The 21,030-nt window shown below is 35.8% G+C and overlaps 2 protein-coding genes and 4 non-coding genes across 14 annotated transcripts in view; 1 reads left to right on the forward strand and 5 right to left on the reverse strand.

The window, feature by feature from the left end:
* The first annotated feature begins 93 nt into the window (after positions 1–93).
* LOC105233621 (glutamine-dependent NAD(+) synthetase) overlaps positions 94–21,030 on the forward strand; it is a 166,228-nt gene continuing 145,291 nt past the window's right edge. Inside the window, exons 1-2 of one of the 2 annotated variants that reach the window (XM_049456285.1) lie at positions 94–264; positions 18,998–19,011. The gene's annotated coding sequence lies outside the window, so the exon portion shown is untranslated. The remainder of the gene's footprint in view (positions 265–18,997; positions 19,012–21,030) is intronic. The other variant, XM_049456288.1, reaches the window with a different exon arrangement.
* Positions 670–21,030, reverse strand: part of LOC105233622 (cytosolic carboxypeptidase Nna1) — a 151,204-nt gene continuing 130,843 nt past the window's right edge. For 5 of the 8 annotated variants that reach the window (XM_049456279.1, XM_049456278.1, XM_049456276.1 and 2 more), the window contains 10 exons: positions 20,845–21,004; positions 20,351–20,509; positions 15,698–15,866; positions 10,975–11,065; positions 10,792–10,921; positions 10,170–10,691; positions 2,136–2,599; positions 1,736–1,981; positions 1,411–1,674; positions 670–1,332 (listed from right to left, as the gene is read on the reverse strand). In XM_049456279.1, coding sequence (XP_049312236.1) covers positions 783–1,332; positions 1,411–1,674; positions 1,736–1,981; positions 2,136–2,599; positions 10,170–10,691; positions 10,792–10,921; positions 10,975–11,065; positions 15,698–15,866; positions 20,351–20,509; positions 20,845–21,004 — 2,755 coding nt within the window. In that variant the 3' untranslated portion in view covers positions 670–782. Of the gene's footprint in view, positions 1,333–1,410; positions 1,675–1,735; positions 1,982–2,135; positions 2,600–10,169; positions 10,692–10,791; positions 10,922–10,974; positions 11,067–15,697; positions 15,867–20,350; positions 20,510–20,844; positions 21,005–21,030 lie in introns of all 8 variants that reach the window. The other 3 variants (XM_049456280.1, XM_049456283.1, XM_049456282.1) reach the window with 3 other exon arrangements.
* On the reverse strand, positions 2,767–2,864 carry Trnay-gua (transfer RNA tyrosine (anticodon GUA)). Its single transcript has 2 exons — positions 2,828–2,864; positions 2,767–2,802 (listed from the first exon to the last, which is right to left on the reverse strand). It is a non-coding gene; the product is annotated as a tRNA-Tyr (tRNA).
* On the reverse strand, positions 3,129–3,226 carry Trnay-gua (transfer RNA tyrosine (anticodon GUA)). The gene is made up of 2 exons: positions 3,190–3,226; positions 3,129–3,164 (listed from the first exon to the last, which is right to left on the reverse strand). It is a non-coding gene; the product is annotated as a tRNA-Tyr (tRNA).
* Positions 3,656–3,754, reverse strand: Trnay-gua (transfer RNA tyrosine (anticodon GUA)). Its single transcript has 2 exons — positions 3,718–3,754; positions 3,656–3,691 (listed from the first exon to the last, which is right to left on the reverse strand). It is a non-coding gene; the product is annotated as a tRNA-Tyr (tRNA).
* Trnay-gua (transfer RNA tyrosine (anticodon GUA)) lies at positions 4,916–5,014 on the reverse strand. The gene is made up of 2 exons: positions 4,978–5,014; positions 4,916–4,951 (listed from the first exon to the last, which is right to left on the reverse strand). It is a non-coding gene; the product is annotated as a tRNA-Tyr (tRNA).

Consider the following 21,030-nt stretch of genomic DNA (forward strand, 5'->3'; position numbering starts at 1 on the left):
TAAATCAGAGCCAACATAAATTCAAAAATATTTTTTTACAATATTTGCACAGTACGGCTGCACTTTCCTACCACCCACCAATCCAATTGGAACCGCAGTCATTGTGAGAACTGTCAGAGCTTGACAACTAAAAGTTCGCGAGCAAGGTGAAAAGTTGAACAATTGTTTACACTGTGCAAGTAAATTAGAATTTCGAGAATTTGCATAAATTTGCAACAATCGCGGGTCAACGAAAGTGAAAGATTAATTGCAATTTGTGTAAAGGTGAGTGTTTAAAGTGCGTAAGTGCATACTGAATGATTAGAATTTGAATGGAAGCAAAGGAATTTGATAAAAGTGTTCGAAATTGATTTTTCTCGCCTTTGCCGTGTTTGCTGCTACACTTTTTGTTGACCACAAGAAAAGGGAAGTGGGCCATAAGGGCCAATGATGAGAAGAGGTCAAATTGTGCATGATTGCATTAGTGAGGTGTTGTGTATGTTTTTTCTGAAATATCATGCTTGTTACTGATAAGCGGGTAAAACTGTGTAAGCGCGGGAATGGAAAACGCGGCTAAGAGGTATTTAGTTTGCAAACTAACGAAGTGTAAAATTCAACCAATTGTGACGAGTGATTTTGAATTAAACTTTCACACATTCCCCAAGTGAAATTTTTATTATAAACAAGCAGTTACATTTTCATAAATTACACACATATATTTATTGTTGATTCGTAATTACATATAAAATCGCTTAACATTGTTATCATATAATTTTTTTTGTTATCAATATATTAAACAATTATTACGTCTTTCGTGACAAAGGCATGTTGAATATACTATTGTTGGCGACGATGATACCATTAGTATTAACTAAATTACGGTTACTAGGTATTATAATGGACGGTTCATCACGTGAATGATGTGATTTCTTCTTAGCTAGTTTCGTCTTCACTTTCCGGGCAAACGTGCTGGAACTCACTGATGCTTTCATTGACAAATTCGTTTTACTTAGCAGGGTACCGCCAGTGCTATTATTCTGTTCCTTTTTGGACGCGCCACCAGCTCCAGTGACTACCAGTGAGTGCTGCGATTTGTTATTACGATGATGCTTCTTAACTTTTTTCGTAGAGGACTGTTGCACCGCTGTTACTACAATACCACCAGTTTTAAAACGATTTATGCCCTGCACACCGGCTTTAGTCACTTGTGTCAGTGTTGCGCCTTGTTGTTGAATGCTGATGTTGCTATTGCGATTGGCAGTGGATTGGTTATGGTTACTGCGTGTCTTCGATTTACTCTTGGTTAGGCGGGTAATGAGCTGTGTTGTGTCGGCTATTTTCGAGAGTGCATTGCTGAAAAGATGTGCAAAAATATTAATGCGTTAAATGTGACGAATTGCCAGAGCAAAACCTGTTTGCGGCTTAAATTACCTGCGGCGTCGGTGTTTGTGCTCCACATTTACCACTTCCTCCTTCGTTGGCGCTTTTAGTTCCTTTTTCGTTTGCGCGACTTTTCTAAAAATACGCAAAGTCCGTTCGTCGTCAATGAGTTCTGGCATTCCTAGAGCTATGGCGTCCAGTTGAATATCAATTTTTCGTGTTAGCATTGGTGAAGCATCTCCACCATTTTCCACGCACGATTTGCCTACGTTGTTAAGCTCCTGTTGCCAGTGCATCAGTTTTTGAGAACAAGCGCTGTAATATAACGTAATTATAATGCCAGGATTATTAATTAATTTCTTTTTGCCGCACTCACTTGAGAAAAGCCTCACTGTCGGCCTTTTGGAATGATTGATTGTCTAATTTTTCGCGTGATGGTTTCTTCAGTTGGTGAGGACGTCTTATTATGGGTTGATTCCATGAGAGTGGCCGTTGATATTCAGGGACATCTTTGATTTTTTCAGGTTTGACTCCGGTCCAGTATTTCTTCTTTAATGAGAGTTTCAAATCTAATTCTTCAATATTGTTTTCGTTCGCAGTGTAAGGATTATTCATTCTAGAACTGAAAAAGAAAATTATATGGATTTTTTTCGTTATTTTAGTTTTCTGAAATCTTTTAAATCTAAGTGTGCTCCCAAACATTAATTTATGTGAATTTACATTTATGTTAGCGAGTATGTTTCCATGCTAGGCATCCAAATCACTAATGAACTCACTTTTGTCGGGCCATACACACCGGCTTGAGCGCACCATTATTGAGGTTATGCCATGAGTTGGTGCGTCGTGCCGGCTTAAATGCCACCGGAAATTCGAGAGTACCGATCGCATCAGGTAGCCTCTGCGTAGGCGCCATACTGGGTCTTATAGTGATTTTTGTACCTTTCGATGGTGATGTTATAATCAATTCGGGTGGCATTTTGGCTCTACCTCGCTCTGTTCCATTATCGCCGATCTCCTCAATGTAGCGTCGTTGCAATTCACTTTGCAGTAAACGGCGTGTGCGCTCTCTTGGTGCCACACAATATTGTGGCAAATTACCATCCTCGTCACGTGGATTTGCCTCGTCGTCAGTGGAGAATATCAAATCGGCGCTGGGATCGGTTGTGGGCAGGTCCAATGCTATGCGTGTTTCGCTGCGTTTGCGATTGCTATGCGAGCGACGCGGACGCGCTTTGCGTTGCTGTGCGGTAGGGAAAAGGAAAGGCAGAAAATAAAAAGAGATAATACTGAATAGATTAAAGTAATATTTAGATTTCATATCAGTTTTTAATTAGCGGAAGAAGTTATTTGTTTGGTGCAAAGTTGAGATAATAAATATTTGGAATAGCAAAATATTTATCTACGCAATCCTTCGAGCCGGATTTGAACCAGCGACCTATGGATGGCTATGTTCATTTTACGAATTCCACTACAGTCCACCGCTCTACCAACTGAGCTATCGAAGGTGTTATTGGAAATTTGTCAAATGACACAAATGAAATTAGTGTGAAAAAAAATAACATGTTAAGAATGTTTGAAGAAGGCTAAAAAGAAAGTGGTTATCAAGTGTTTCCTAAATTTGTTTGAGCGCTGGACAAAAAACAAAAAATATATTAAGGAGTGAATACCAAAATCTTGAAAAAAAAATTGTGTTTAAGCCTGATGTGTTTGGAAGCATTTTATTGTATTATTCATCCTCCATCTTTCGTAAAAAAAATTTAACAATTGATTCCTTCGAGCCGGATTTGAACCAGCGACCTATGGATATCTATGCTTTGGTGTCAAATTCCTCTACAGTCCACCGCTCTACCAACTGAGCTATCGAAGGTGTTGACTAATTTTGTCAAAAGACTCATTTGAAAACTATGAAGTTTTTTGTCTCCTTTTTGAATTTTTATACTTGTATTCAATCCTTGAAAAAAAAATTTTCTTAAATGTATGTTGAAATTTAAGTAACGAATCCTATTCATTATCTAGTTAAAGTATCTGTTAATGGACATAAATATTTATGAAAAAATAATAATTGTAAATAATCAATGGAAACACTTGTTGTTATTGTAGCGGCAGAAATCTGTCAAGTTGATTATCCTTGGCCGAATAAAAATCCGGATCCGTTCCGAATACCTAGACCCGATTGTGAGAATGGAAAACTTAATATCTGTGACAAATTTTGGCTATATACATATTATATAATTTTAATGATGTCATTCCCAATCCCATTTTTGGAAAAAAAATTTGTAGTTTTTAACTACTAAATTCCTTCGAGCCGGATTTGAACCAGCGACCTATGGATATCTACATTTCATATTTAGAACTCGTCTACAGTCCACCGCTCTACCAACTGAGCTATCGAAGGTGTTGTGCGAAAATTGTCAAAATACCGACACGAGTGCAGATATCGTAATTCGAACTTTTGCTGTTGTTGGAATTGTACTAATTTTCTCGTATGTGCAAGTGTAGACTATTTTTAGAAGTATCTTTTGTTGGAGACCTTCCTGTGTAGAGTTGTTTGAAGGCAGCGACAAAGGCTGATACTTGTCACTGCTAAACATCAGAGGTTGGTTCTTATCTCTGCTAATTAATTTTGTCCACTAGAGGTTTGTGGAACTTGATTATAGTATATTTTTGCTACGTATTTTTTATAATTTATTTTTTTATTAATCTATTATCTTTATTAATAAATAATTTTTATTACTATTTATGGCATTTTTTGTTTATTTTATTTTTAAGTATTTACTAACCAACTACAAAAGTTCTGGCAACTCTTATATCGTGTTGGCCATGAATGACAGGTAAACAAACATTTGTAACTTTGTTTTTGTTTCTATACAAATGACTTATGAAATTAAAACAAAGATTATCCTGTAACGCTTAATAAATTTTGATCTTTAATTTCCGAAGAAATTGAAAAAGATAGAAATAAAGTGCGCAATATGTGTGAAAATGAAATTAAATAAAAATCGAATAACATATTTAGCTTTATTGCAATTTCGTCAAGCAGAGCAAATCTCACAGTTCTTCGGTTGTAATGAATCGTAAAAAATTCAGTAAATCTCAATAAAAACAAAATTATTCCAAACGTTTCAAAAGTGTGTTGCTAATGAAGAATTCTTTAGTCAAAATATTTGCAAATCTTGACGAATAATACTCTCACTTTATTACATTCAAATCGCAAAGGCAATACAAAAATCTTACACTTAAAATTTTATTGCGTAAGAGTTATTTAAAACTCGCCGCATGACTATCATTCTGTAAACCATAAAAAAAGTTATGAAATAACTTCTATTTTTTTAGCGAAAAATAAAAATCAAAATATAACGACTATTTTGTGAGCAAAACATAAATATCAAAATTTAAAAATTTTTGACATATTTTTGTAGTCCTCAAAAAAACACATATCCGACGCTTCCTTCATAATAATTTTTTTTAGTCAAAAATGATGAAATAGCTGTTATTTTCTATCAAATGAAATAAAAAAAGTTCGATCCTTCCTTATTACTTAAGGGAGCAATTCAAATCCTTCGAGCCGGATTTGAACCAGCGACCTATGGATATCTACATTTTATTCTGAGAACTCGTCTACAGTCCACCGCTCTACCAACTGAGCTATCGAAGGTGTTGTGGAAGCCACGCCTAAAATAAAAAGTGAAATCTTGTTTTGCCCAAATCAGCAATTTATAATTAATTCAATTTATTCGCTTTAAAATGCAATGAACCACCGACCAAAACGCGAAGTTGCCTTTCACTTTTTCAGTTTCCAACAACAAAATTCGCTGATTCGTTTCGATTTTAATTTTAAACAATTAATCGCATAAGATAATGGAACTTATTGTGACTATAGCAGAGATTGTTAAGTATTTTTTGGATACAGTAAGCGCTCCTTAGAAGCAACAAAAATTAAAGTTTTGTTGAAGTGTTTCATTGAACATTCATTGAAGAGTTATATGGACTTGTGAATTTGAAAAAAAATGATATATATCAAATGTAGATACAATGAAATTCCTCATAACCGGACGCTCAGCGTCGCAGAGTTTTTGTCCGGCTAAAGGAACTGTAAACAAGAAGAAGGGAGCTGGAGGCGTGGCAAAAGCGAGTATTTAAAATGTATCTTGCAACTCAGAACTACATATATTTCTATTGAACTAATAAATGCGAGCCAAAGTCTGGTGCCACCGAGAACCAGACGACACCAGTGCAAGACAATTTATTTGATAACTTTACGTATCGTTCTTAAAAAGTTGTCTCCATACACCAAAAACTAATACTGTAGACATATTTGAGAATAATCTCCGAAAATTTTATCCGTCTAATAGTTTTGGAAATATTAACGATATTTCATAACATGCTTTGTGTTTCCATAGATTAAATTAACTTAGTGTAAACAGCTCCCAAACTTTAAAGACAATGCTCTCAAAACGCGGTTTTCAGAGTCGTGGATAAAACCTGTTTCCTTTTTACTATTTTTCAAAACCGAAAATTGATAAATTTTGACAAATAATTTGAAAAGACGGGCTTAAGAAAACAACTGATAGAATCTTAATAAACAGAATCTTATGTAAGTTCGAGATAGTTCACATAATGTCGTCTCATCAAATGAAGACTCTAGGGGAAAACACACCACTGGCCCTTGTTCCAAAGGACGGATTAACTTTACAATAAATTTTAGAGTTACTCTCGACAGCAAGCCGGAGTGAAATGACTCCGCGCTCGATATACTGCTGAAAGGCAGTCCAGTGTTACACTGTCGGCTCGAAAACAACGAAGGCTTTGCGGGACCACATACCATACTATCCATACCAATGCGTTTCTTTCCGAGCATTTTTCAAGCAGAACTCTTTGCTATAAGTCAGTGCGCAGAACTCAATCTCCACCGCAACTATCAAGCAGCACTAAAAGAGAGGTTAGGTCGCTTTTAGGTTAGGTCGCTTTTAGTGGAGAACTCTATAGGAAAGCTGAACCGCCTTTCAGTGTGAAACCGGGTACACCTAAAATGGGTATAGTTTCTTGCGTAAACTGCCGGTTCTGCGACATGGAACAGAAAACCCTAGAACATCTGATTCTGGATTAACCAGCAATTTGCAAAAGCAGGCTGCTTGCCTTAGGTTCCATTTACGTGGACAGGGAATCATATCACCTCAGTCGCGCCCAGCAGGCTTCTGGAATTGTTCAGGGTGGTGGACCTTGGTGACCATATGTAATATAGGAGAGGCACAATAGACCGTAGATCTCAGTGCAATACCTCAATCTTTATTATCTATCTTTCTAGTTTACACTGATATCTATTGAAGTCTTGAATGTCATTCAAAAATTCGCCACTGAATATTATTCCAAGCTTTTCCATGCACCAGTTAGATAATGTATTGCGTTAAAATTTTAATTTAATTTGGGGAAACATTGAAAAAATATATAAAGCTTTGAAAATAAAAAATATTTTTTGTTAAAATAAAAATATTTTGAAAGTAGATCATAACCTCAAAAAATATTTGGTAAACAACAACATTATATTAGAGACTCATGAGAGCATGAATTTAGCTCTTCTGTCAAAATTGTTTGACAACAGAACACTGTGAAGCGCCTCAACACAGTCCGAGCGACGATTACTATGAGAAATATTGACGTAAATGAGGTCTGCTTTGTTTTCAACTTATTGATTTAGACTTTCTGCTTTTGTTGTGGTCATAATTTTGTGAGCAAGTGCATTACCCCAAGAGGAGCTTAAGAAGGTTGGCGCTGTGGCGGGTAATTTGCAAGTCAAAAGTATGCGGTTTACACCGGCGACAATGACACTGAAATACGCCCATCAGAGACGGTGGGGTGTTACACCCGAACTGCTTGCAACAAAGCTTGCATAACGGTGTTGTTAGGCGCCACATACTCACAGCGCTGAATTGTAGGTGTGGCAGCGCTTTTTTCTTTCTGTTGAATGCAACGCCTATTTAATGATTTACATACATATACACATAAGAAACTCGTGTAAAACGTAGAGCAGGTTATGAAATATTTAAAAGGCCTAAGGTGCTCCCCAATTGAACCCAAGTTGTGCCGTCGCTGAAAGGCCTTTGGTGGACTTGACCTTTTCAACAGCGCAAATCGCGTGTGTTGCAACACAAGAATTCAAAAAAAAAAATTCTTCGACGACAAAAATGACGGGTTATTATATAAAACATACATATTTACATATGTATATGAAAGGGTGGGTACCCTAGTACTCTATAGGCGCGGCAAATAACAATTATCGCCGATGGGCATGTAAAGCCGCCTGCCAAACAGCGCACAATGGCAAAAGGTGCAAGCAAATACAAAGCAAATGAAATGCTCAATGCAAAGCGGAAGTGAAAAATAAAAACAAAAATGCAAAAAAAAAAGTTAGAGCGAAAGTAAAATGCAAAGCGAAAAGCAAATAAAGGAATTTCGCATGCATTTTTGCCCGTGGCAAAACAATGCTAAACTGAATTGTTGGCAGTGGAAGGGAAAATATGCGCTCGGCTGGCGGCTGGCAATCGGAAAAAAAGTGAAAATGCCTGAAAAATGCACGGTTTTCAGTTTTCGCCATTACAATAAAGCTGCAACGTTTTTTTTTCGAGTGAAAAAAAAGTGAAAATTTCGCGTTGGAAAAATGCAGGTGGCATTGCAAGCATGCCGAGAATGCGCTGCAGTGAGGCATAGGCAGACACTCGAACCTTCTGTGAATTGTGCGAAGTGTCTATTTTTGTTTTTGTGCTGGAGTACTGCAAAAAGTATATGGATTTGGTGCGAGGCGTGAAAGCTTAACGCACTGACATTGTGGAGGCGGAATGTGACAGTTTTTAAATCTCGTGGCATTAAACAGAACTCTATTGAAAAGGGGTACGAAATTAGAGCTGCCGCAATTTGTGGATACGAAGGACATTGAAGTGTGCGAAAGCGCTCACATGCCACACGTTTTTTACTCACATTTTTTGACTTTTTTAGGTTATATGCAAATAGCTTGTGGAAGAAGTATTTTAGAAAGCTCTTATAATGAAGGCAGAAAGAAGTAGAAGAGGCGAGAGTAGAGTATGTAAATGGAAAATAACTGTAAATTTTCAATTTAAAAGCAGACTTTTGTATGGTGCCAAGAAGGTGCCAAGAAGGTGCGAACAGCTGCGGAAGCTACTCCGAAATACATATAATTTAACGAGTTAAAGTTAACCGAAGCTTGTGGAGGATAACTTTTAGGTGGATTAAAAGATCCCTGAAACTCGCATCTTAGAAATCCACACGAAGTTGTAGGGTTCACCACGTTTTCATTTCTTAGAGACAATTGAAGATTGGTTCCTAAAAAGCTATGTGGCAGTAAGAAGAATCGCCAGAAGAAATTTTATATGGAATAACCCCAATAATTTTGTTTGAAAAATGCTTCGGGTAGGCTTACATTTTTTTGGTTTCAGACTTGAAAAAAATTAAAAAGGTAAATTTTGTTTAGCATAAAGGAGTAAAGATCTTTATCTTAATTTTTAGCTATGTTTTTTTTGTTGTAGCGGCCGGAAACCTTCCAGAAGTAATTTCAGGAATGGTGCCGAGTTGACAGTCCTTAGTCCGTTCCGATTACTTAGACCTGACTGTCGGGGTTCGTGTCGTAATTTCGAGGAATGGTGCCGAGTTACACAGTCTTTGTACGGATAAAAATCCGGTCCGTTCCGATTACTTAGACCCGACTGTCGTAGTTCGTGTCGCAATTTCGAGGAATGGTGCCGAGTTGACAGTCCTTGGTCGGATAAAATCCGGGTCCGTTCCGATTACTTAAATCTGACTGTCGAAGTTCGTGTTGTTATTTTGAGGAATGGTGCCGAGTTGACAGTCCTTGGTCGGATAAAATCCGGGTCCGTTACGATTACTTAGACCCGACTGTCGTAGTTCGTGTCGTAACCTTGGTCGGATAAAATCCGGGTCCGTTACGATTACTTAGACCCGACTGTCGGCGTTCGTGTCGCAATTTCGAGGAATGGTGCTGAGTTACACAGGCGGATATAAACCGGTCCGTTCGGGTTACTTAAACAGACTGTCGTGGGTCGTATGATAATTTTGCACGATCAATTTATACGGTAGCTATATGCTATAGTGGTTCTGAACAATTTTTTCAAAGATTGTATTATTACCTTAGATAATGGTCCGTGCAAAATTTCGTGAAGATATCTCGTTAAATAAAATTGTTTCTAATGAAAGCACTTAATTCCGATCATACAGCTTATAGGGTAGCTATATGCTATAGTGGTCCGATATCGGCGGTTCCGGCAAATGAGCAGCTTCTTGGTGAGAAAAGGACGTATGCAAAATTTCAGATCGATATCTAAAGAACTGAAAGACTAGTTCGCTTATATACAGATGGACAGACGGAGATGGCTTAATCAACTCAGCTCGTCAAGCTGATCGATTATATATATACTTTGTATAGTCCCCGACGTTTCCTTTCGAGAATTACAAAGTTCGTGGCAAACTTAATTTACCCTGTTAAGGCTATAATTATAGATCCGAACCTTTGATGACCCCAACTGATTTCTAAATCAGTCATAATTCGGATATAACTTCGGAGCTTCAATAAATTTTATATCATCTTATTCGAAAATTGGACTAAAATCCAATAATAGGTGCTTTATTGTGAATTTGTCTGAGCTCCGAGAACTCCAGCTATAAATCAACTACTTTCGGAATGCAGATTGGTAACCTAAAAAACTGAATAAAGTCAAGCTTTTTCGACTTTAGTTTATCTAACTCGTTGAACCGACGCGAAATAATAACTGTAAACTCTTTACCTTTTGCTTTCTGCGGAGGATGAATATTTTTCTTTCCGCCAGCCACGTGCGTAGCTTTCTTGAGACTGTCGGCCGCTGCACTAACGGAGTTTCCTTTATCTTTTTCTTGGAAGTTTGCGGCTTCTGCGCCATTTTTCTACAATCTTGTTTCGAATCCTCACCTTCAGCGGACAGAAATGCGCGCTCATCGGATTCATTAGTAACGGAATCGCAACCCGGTGATGTTATCGAAAGATTTTCATTGGAAGTGCCATCGTGGGCATCTTGGAAAATATCTTCATAAATACACGATTTTCTATTCACGCCATCGCCAGTCTCAGCGCCACCCTGCAGACGACGTATTTGCGAGTTTGTAGCAATTTCGAAACTATTCGTGCTCTTCCGCTTCGAGTTCTTCTTATCGGCGCGTTTCGATTTGCCGCGTTTCACTTTGATGAAACAACGGAATTTCCTTTGGAATAACGGTTGGAAGTAAATGCGATCGAGCTCACGCATTACGCGACGCATGCGTGTCAATTTGTGCTGTGCATTTGGTGGGGAGGGATAGAAGGAGCGGGTGGTAGGTGGGAGATATTGACTACGGATAACTGCTTTTACTAGTGAAAATGTTGTGAGTACATACCCGGCGATGTTGTGCTTCGGCCTCGGGCGTAGATGGCGGTGCTCGGCTGAGTGCGCAGCAAGGTCCCTCCAAATCGGAAAAACTCGAACCGCGACATTCATTCTCTGAACTGGAGATGCCACCCTCGTCGCTAAAGTGTTTGGAAAGTTTTATATCACTTTAGTCTATTACGGCAATGCTTACCTCGAATAATCCGATAACGGTATGTTTAGTGGCTCATCAGCATTCGAACCTTCTTTTAAGAGCCGCTCGATGATCTTCAGGCGTAAACGCTCCTGTTGTTGGGCAAATCAATTAAATTTATTAAAAAGTTGATATTAAAATTTCGATTTGGGTCTCTCAGTTTCAACAATGTGTTTTGAGATACAGTGAAAAAAGTGAAAAGTGGTGAAATCCTAGAAAACCTAGAAAGTGTAAGCAAATGTTGCAAGTAAGCGTAGAGAGAAGAGGATCGAGAGTGCAAAAGAAATCTTAATTTTGTCAAATAAATAAAAGAAAGCCGAACATAAGAACATATATGTCTCTTTGTCTACCGATACAACGGATGTAATAAAAGTGAAAAAATCAACAATTTTTCTTTGTCTGTGTCTAGAATACACTCTTCTTTTAATAAAGGAAAATATTTTTCTTGGTTTAGAACAGTCGATTACTACTTCGCATTGCGGTTTTGTCGCAAGAAGAAGTATTTTCAATGGTTTTTACCCATATTCTGTTGCCAGGAAGCAATAGTTTGCGGGTTACCTTTACTTCTTCGACATGTTAATCTTCGAAGGTCTTCTATTGCTTTAGCATAAATCATGGCTGTAAACCCTGTTATAGTATCGGTTATCTAGTTCCCGTTAGGTTGGCAAGGTTGAGATAAGTTCTCATCAAGCCCCTGGAAACGTGCTGCTTCGAAGTAGTTGAAACAAAAGGAGAGGGGTGTCAGATGAGTAGGGTTAGCTGGACATGCAAAGAGGTGGAAAGAGTCGGGGACTCGTTGTATGCTGGACATATGAGTGATATGGCCATGTCGAGTCGGGATAAGTAGGAATATAACATGCTACAATACCCAAAACATTTCTCGCGGAATCTCGAGCTTGTCGTCTGCAATGGGTGGTGGTTTGACTCCAAGTACGCCATTCACTGAGAGGGAGTCTGTGAATGAGAGGGAGTTAATGAATGTCGATTAGGGCATGTCTGAAGTTAGTTGCGTCCGAAGTCTGGTCGGAGTATTGTTTTATGTCGTCGACGTAGTTGAGAAAGGATCTCCTGATGCGGCCAGGAGACGGCACCGCAGCAGAAATTGCTTGGAGAGGAGTTCATTATGCTCCTTAACTGGTAGCATACGGGCCTCACTGTGCAGATGTTCGATGAGCGACATCAAGACGCATCCCGTTATAGTCCGGAGTGTAGTGTTTTGATATGTCTGAAACTTCCTTGCCTACGTTTCACTGCATCCAGGCGACCATATTGGTGCGGCGAAGTTAAGGAACGGTCCGCCGATTGCCTTATATGTTACCAACAACGTTTCTTTGTCTTTTTCCCATCTGCTGCCGGCTAGCGACTTGAGGATTTTGTTGCGACTCTGCCTTTTGGCATCAGTCAGTCGAGTGTTACACCTACTGAAAACCCTGTCATAACCATCGGCGGGAGTCAGGGTCCTGAAGAGACTCTGACCTTCCAGACTGACTGACTGACCAGATATTCACCATGCGCCAAATCTTGGAAAATACCCATGAAAAGTGGATCGACACACACCACCTCTTCGTCGATTTTAAGCCTGCTTTTGACAGAACCAAAAGGAGCTGCATCTATGACGTTATGTCTGAGTTTGGTACCCTCGCAAAACTAATACGACTGTGTAAACTGTCGTTGAACTATACCTAAAGCTCCGTCAGGATCGGGAAGGACTGCCCCGAGCCGTTCGGTACCAAATAAGGCGACTCTCTATCGTGCGACTTCTTTAATCTACTCCTGGAGAAAATATTTGTCTACAGATCTGAATAGAGAAGGTACAATATTCTACAAGAGTGTATAACTACTGGCGTACGCCGATGATATCAATATCATTGGTCATAACAACCGAACGGTTAGTTCTGCTTTCTCCAGGTTGGACAAAGAAGCAAATGTATATAAGTAGTTCAGCAAATTTAGGGCCAGCGGCTATGCTGGCTAGGTCATGTCGTCCGAATGGTTGGGAACAGTCCCGCTCTGAGAGTATTCGATGCAACTCCACTGAGTTTTCTGGCGAAGTTCAAGACCTCTATGGGGACTTGAAGATGAGTTATGCTAATCATTAGTCCAGCTAAAAGAAGAAAAATATACTGGAGCCTGTGAAAATCGGTAAAAATTTTCCATTAATTGTTGTAGTTGTCCATTAAATAGAGTTCCATAAAGAGAATTCGCGAAAAAATATTCTGAATTCTGGTGATAGAACGAGATGCTTTGTGCTTTCGCACTTCTGGAAGACACTAACTCCTATCTTATTAAAATAATAATTTTCCAGCTGCCTTAAAAATTTAATTACAAAAAGAATAATTTTCTAAATTTTCGGAAACATCAAATCCACCATATCAAATTTCCAATATTACCAACTTTACTAAGTCTAACTACACACTACACAATTTACCTTGCCAACGTTTGTGCTACGTGCTCAATATATGAATGTGAAAAATAAAACAACAAAACTACAAAATTCATTTTATAAAAACTTAAAATTTATTATTTACTTTTGTTAATACAAATTGGCGCTACAAATGAAATCTGCGTCATACAGACGTACTTAATCAAATACAAACGTACATACAGAGATATTGCAACGAAATCACTAAATTAACTAAATAAATAAAATCAAATTCATAAAAAATATTATTGTTGTAAAATCACTTAAATAAATTGTACTTTTATAACTAAAATACACACACATACAAACGCAATTTAATAAGAAAATGTTTTTACAAGCGAAATTGCCTTTTATAAATTGTAATTACGTAATTTACATTGCACACTGTGGGTTTGCAAAATAAATTCGATTTCGTTATTAAAGCGTGTGTATGTGCGTTTGGGGTATGGGTGGCAATATGAAGCGATGCATAAATTACAGTTATGTGCTTTTGAAGAAGTGAATGTGTGACGGATATTTTTGCATGAAAATAAATATGCTTAAGCTTAAGGTAAGGCTAGGCTTTGTTAGAGAAAGCGCGCTAAGAGAGCATTTTCATATGAAAATTGATCAAAATGGCACGAAGCGGAGCTTTAACTTCATTAAAATTACTTTTTTTTGTTGTATATGTTGGTTTTCGTATAACCGTCGAGCTGCTCAAAGTTAGTGGAAAGCAACATTTATTGTTTGGCGGGGAAATTACATTTTCTGAGAGCTTAAGTTACTAAATACTGCGCTGTTAGTAGAAAATTTATATATTTTCGTATATTTAATATATATTATTTTTGTATTAAATGGTAAAATTGTTGTTGTTGTATTCAAGGTATGTTATTTTTGTATTAAATGGTAAAATTATTGTTGTTGTTTATTTCTCTAAAATCACGTTATTGTGCAGATACGCAACTCCGGCAAAATGTTAAAGCAGCTTAAGTCGACTTAACCTAATTTTTGTGTTTTGGTTTTTATTACGATTCCAGACAGTTCTACTGTCCGTAAGCTAACAAAATTACCGAATTCTCTTTCTAAGTTATTTTTCGAGGCCAAATTTGGTGTCAAGCTTGGTGTAAGTTGGTCGGAGTAGCCTGAATTGACAGTAATTACTTTTGACGACTTATGATATTTTAAAGGGTAATTTGCTACTTATTGTCGACTTCCGTTGTGTTTTCAAAATTTAATTATGCAAACCGTTACTATTTTCTATATTTTCTTGGAGTTTTTAACACGTGTATATTTTAAGTATTTTATAAGTAGACGAATATCTAGAAGAAAGGCAGTAAGATGTTATAAAAAATCAAGAAATTTCTAAACTAAGGCGAAAATAAATATTAAAATGTATATTCCTCTCTCCAAAGATCAAGAGAAATTGTAAGTAGTGAATGACACACAAAAATTTAAAATAAATTAAAAAAAATTTAAAAATTAATTAAAATCTAAAAATTAGTTAAGGTTTACAAATTATTTAAAATAAAAAAATTATTAAAAGAAAACGTAATTAAAATTAAAAAATTAATTAAAATTTAAAAATTAATTAAAACTCAAAAATGAATTAAAACTTAAATATTTATAAAAAAAAATAAATAACTGTAATTCAAAAAATAATTAAAATTAAAAAATTAATTAAAACAAAAATTACTTAAAATTTAAAAGTTAATTAAAGCAAAAATTAATTAAAATTAAAATTAATTAACATCAATAATTAATTCAAAAAATTATTAAAATTAAAAAAAAATTAAAAAAATAAACCAAATTAATTAAAATTTAAAAATTAACTAAAATTTAAAAATCAATTAAAATTTTAAAATTAATTAAAACAAAAATTAATTAAAAATTAAGAATTAAAATCCATAAAAAATAATTAAAATTTAAAAATTAATTAAAAATTAAAACAAAAAATTATTAAAATTAAGGAATAGTTGAAATTTAAAAATTAATTACAATTTAAAAATCCATTAAAATTTAAAAATTAATTAAAACAAAAATGCAAATAATCCACACTAAATATTATAGTACACAAACAACACATACACTACGTCTTTGGCAGCATCCGTCTACTCTCCTACTTATAGAAATACCTAAGCTTCCCAACTGGAAGCAACAACATGCATCTACATCTGCATTTTATTATGTTTTTATTGTTTTTTGAGAAGCCTATTATATTCGGCTTTTTCCCTGCTTTCATTAAAATAAAATTGTTTCTCTCTTGCTCTTAGGAAACACTCTTCCCCGTACGCTTAACCTCGAGTTTCTCAGCGATTATACATCCCTGTTCGGCCATTTTCTTCAATTTCAATGCTTTCTTCTCGCGTTTCTCACGTTTTCTTATTCTTTTAATTTGTTTCATGTGTCGTGTCATTCTCTTTACTTTATTCGGTGTATCATCGCCATAATCGAGTAGTGTTTCGCAAAATGCTTTCCCCATGTGCTCGTAATCCTGCAAAGAGAGCGCAAACATAATTAGTTACTTAATCAAAATTGCTAAGCAAAGCTTAGATTTTGCAATAAATATCATATAATATTGTTCATATGTATCTTCAAACCCGTTACGTTTAATTTTCGGCTCCTAAAAATTTCGGGACTATAATTTCGGGATCCCGAAACTTAAGTAGTGAAGAATATTTTTTTGCTCTCGTGTGCCCATATTGTTTAAACTTAATCCCGTTAAGTACCAAAAATTTCGGGATCCCGAAGTTAAGTCTCGAAAAAATTTGGGATCCCGAAAATATGGTGCTCAGATCCCGAAATTCCGAATTTGAAAACCATTTCTAGTATTTAATTTATGAGCTAGAAATATGCCTTTTAATTATTTCTCCAATACATCAGCTAATAACCCTTACTAAAATCTGAAAACCCCTAAATTTCAGCTTGAGTACAAAAAATTCAAAAATAAACAAAAGCTTAAACTAAATATAAAATAAAGTACAAAGTCTCTTGTACAAACCACTGTAGAGTAATCCTTACACAAAAGTATAATTACATTGTATGCACATAATTCCAACTACAAATACAACAACCGAAAAAAGTTGCTAAGCCGTTCAAAACACTCGTTTGCAATTTCAAATACTTTAAAGGACTTACAATATCTTACTTTAATTACTTTCAGTTTTACTTTGAGAACTTTGTGCAACTTTTCCATTAGACGCACACATTGCCTTTGCCATCTTTGGCTTCGCAATGCTCGGAAATATTCATTCCCTCTTATATACTGGTATATGTATGTATGTATGTATATAGTATAATACCAAAATAAGCAGTCAAGTTCAGAGCGAAACTTAAGCCATTAGTACTTTTACGCACAAATGCACATTCTGCTCTTCGTTCTAAGTCGCTTTGCTTTTGACTTGCTTTTCTAAGTATCAAATTCGTATTTAAGTATATATGAAAGTAGCTATATATGATGTGTATGTATGTTTACACGAGTATAACTGTTTGCTTGTGTGTGTGTGTTTCTGACTTTTGCTTATTTCTCTTTGTGCTTAGTCTGTCATTTCTTGTGCGTATGCTCATATATACTTTTCGAGCGGTTTTCCGTCTGTCTGTATGTTTGTTTGATCGTACATTTTAACTGTGTTGTAAGCTGATTATGTCCTCAGATGACCGCTACCAAAGGGTGCTTAAATATATGTATGTACATATATTTATATTAATGCTTGTTTGAGCATAAATATGAATATATAGTAGGTACTAGTATATAGAATACGAGGGCCGACTGATAAGTTTGAATATTAAAGTAGTTTTCTAAACCAAATAGATAATTATTTCAAAGATATGCAACGAATATGTACATATGTATATTAAGTAAATGTAAACAATGGTATCCTGATCTTTGTTTCAAAAAATTTCGGGATCACGAAAATCGATCCCAAAATTTCGGGATTGAAAAATGATTAAATTTTAGGAAAATAATGTAATGTGCATAATCGTATTTTAATTTTTGTTTCAAAAAATTTCTGGATCCCGAATACCGATCCCGATATTTCGGGACATAAAAAATTATTTGTTATTTAGTGGAAGAATGTGCATAATCGTATTTTGTTTTTTATTCCGAAAAATTTCGGGATCCCGCAACCCGAACTCGAAATTTCGGAATTCAAAAAATTATTTTTTATCTAACGCTTGAGTGACAATTTACATAATAATTTCTCGTAATTACATCTTTTTGAAAAATCAACATTTAACAAATGTAGGGATTCTGACGCTCTAAAAATGAGCCGAAATTAACTATTTCAATTTGATAAAAAATGCTTGAATTAACTTGCTTATCTCAAAGGCTCCAGCGATTTAATGCATAATTTATGTTATATAATCACCTTTTTCTACATCCTCAAGCCTATGGTGTATTAGTGTCGTTCAATAAGAAATGCCACAAATTGCTGCAAGTTTGGTCACAGCGTGATAAACATTCAATTACAAATACATGCATACATATATTATTGAACCATACATACATATACAGATATGTGTATTCGTTTGTGTAGTTCCGTTATTTGTGTACCAGTATGCCAACCCAAAGTAGCGGCCTCCTAAAGCATCTCAAGCCCACACACGCATTTATTTGTTACACGTATGTGTGTGTGTGTGTTTCGTATTGTGCGCATTATATACCGTTATGATTATCAGTATTTTTATTATCAATTTCCGCATGACTTGCGCGACATTATGAAGCATGTTGCTGTCATCAGCAAAACCAATAACCACAGCAACAAATTTCAAGCAACAAAGGAAATGACATAAGGGTCTACAAGCATACAAACATCTATTACATACATGTAAAGATATATCACACACATATATACATACACACACATACATATATACTCATATCAAGATGGCTGCAATGTAGCTGATGGAATTCGTTGTCACCCCTGCAGCAGCAGTAAGCTCTATTTCTATATAAATTTCTTAAGCTTCTCTGAAACTTTGCTATTACCGTTATATAGATATATAGCACTATGTATGCATGTATTTGTATATTTGTGTAAGCTTTCTTACAAATTCATTGCATTATACATGTAACACCAGCTCCCCTATTTACACACTTTGTGTTGCCTGAGATGTCCCTTCAGCAAAATTTTGTTGATTTAATTTAATCTTTTTCTCAAGCATCAATCTTTTGTTTGCTTTAATTTGTGTTATTCTTCTACTATTGTTGTTTTTGTTATGCCAAAGGCAACAATTTTCTTTTATTTATCATTTTGATATACTCGTTTTATTAGCATGCCGTTATTACTTGTCTATCTATCAATATTGTTGTTGTTATTGTTGCATCGGGTCCTCAAATCGCTATCAATAATAGAGCAAGAGAAGCTCTGCCGTTCCTTGCCGTCGCTACACAAGTAACAGAATGTTCGTCATACGCCATGGCGCGCCACTTGACTATGAGGGCGACTTGACTACTGTTTGTTTATATATGTTTATATGTGTGTGGGTGTGTATGTGTGATTGTATGTGTGCATGTGTTTTGTGGATGCTGTTATACTTGTTGTTGTTGCATTTTACTAGTTGTTAAAATATGCTAGTTGTTATTTTCATTAATATTTTCTCTATTTTCTTACTATTTTTCAGCGAGGTCACACAAGGTGAGTGCGAATAAACTCGAATTTATTGAGAGACATGATTGTGTATATATTTTTGCACATGTTTACATACATTTTTATTGATTTATACGAAATTTGGATGGTGTTATATGTCTGGCTTTATCTGTTACTCTTGCTGAATACATTTGATACAGATTTGCGTATTTATTTTGTGTACTAACCGTAGGTGCATGAGATTTGATTTCATGATAAAAATGTTATATTTTTAATTTTTTTATAGTAAAAAGTATAAAAAAAATCGTTTATAATTGAAGGAAGTGTAATGCTATCACATTCAAGCGATAAATTTAAACACAATCTATTTCGTTGCCTACATTTTGGCGCGCTGGGCAAGAATACAAGCAAAACGTTAACTTTGGCGGCACCCAAGCTATAATACCCTTCACAGTTTAATTTCTTATAGCATAAAAGGGTATAAAACGATCTTATTCTTACTTTTGATCGAACAGTTTATATGGCAGCTATATGGTATAGTGGTCCGATCTGAACAATTTGTTCGGGGATTGTAGTGTTGGTGTGGATAAAAAGTTTAACAAAATTTCGTGAAGATATCTTATCAAATTAAAAAATTTTCCATACAAGAACTTCATTTAGATCGGTCATTTTGTATGGCATCCATATGCTACAGTGGTTCGATCTGAAAAAAATTTACGCAGATTGTAGCGCTGTCTTGGACAATAATTTGTACCAAATATCTCGGAGATGCCTTGTCAAATAAAACAAATTTCCATACAAGAACTTGATTTGGATCGGTCAGTTTGTATGGCAGTTATATGCTGTAGTAGTTCGATCTGAAAAAAATGTACGCAGATTGTAGCGCTGCCTTGGAAAATAATCCATGCCAAATTTCGTGAAGATATCTTGTCAAATTAAAAAGTTTTCCATACAAGAACTTGATTTAGAACGGTCAGTTTGTATGGCAGCTATATGTTATAGTGGTCCGATCTGCACAATTTATACGGAGATTGTAGTGCACATAAGAATCTTATAGGAAAGAGTATCATAATTTAATCACATCTATCATGCTCCGAGCCAAAAATTCAAACAAGAGCTATTTTGTTGCCTACATTTTGGCGCGCTGAGCAAAAAAGTCAATTTTAATGAAAAACTTTCTAAATTTTTAATAAATTATTTCGCAAAAATTGTAATTAAAAAATAATCTTAAACAGATTCACTCAGCTTTGAGATTCTAAATCGCTTAGCTATAATTTTTGGCTTAAAACATTTTTAATTTTCGAATCCGCTTTTGTGCGCATTTAAAATACTTTTTTAGAATTCTTTTTTGATTTTTTGCTTTTTACACATTTTTGTAACTACTTACCGCCGTATGAAAGTGTGTACCCTTGCGTGAGCCGAGCGATGAGCCGCCAAACGATGCCTCAATCGTGTAACTGTTTGTGATGCCCAGCATCCAAACCACAATGCGGCCGGTGCCCTCTTTACTGCGTTGCACCTTAAATTTACAGCTTTCAAAGGAGAACTGCAAAAAGGTAGACACGAAAAGCAGATTAAAAACATGATGATGTAATGAGCAAAAGAGTAAAAAGCGAAGAGGAAAGTAGCAGAGTAGATAAAAGTAGCACAAACAAACAGAAAAAAAGCACGCAAAATGTGGCAACATAAAAAATATAATGTGGCGGAGTCTTAAACTGGGTTATGCTTTGTTAAAAGCTAAAATAAAATGAGCTCAACGAAAAAGTAAGCTAACGGCATTTCTATCAGCACCACCAAGCTTGTGTGTGTGTGTGTTGCTTTTGGTGTGGGCAGAATTTATTAAGCTACAATTTTCGTTTACCCTGCCCCGCGTCTACCCACCTTATCGGCCACATTCTTGTGCAACATTAACGGAAATACTTGTTCCGTTAGCTTCTTTTCGGGATTCCGCTTATTCTCACAGCCATAAACGAAAATATTGTGCTTGCGCGAATGGGCGTGCATATCACAGTACAAGACAACTTTGTATTCATCAATCAGTCTGCGGTCCGACGCGGGTGGCAGGCG

Source organism: Bactrocera dorsalis, chromosome 4 (genome assembly GCF_023373825.1).
Source record: "Bactrocera dorsalis isolate Fly_Bdor chromosome 4, ASM2337382v1, whole genome shotgun sequence".
NCBI lineage: Eukaryota > Metazoa > Arthropoda > Insecta > Diptera > Tephritidae > Bactrocera > Bactrocera dorsalis.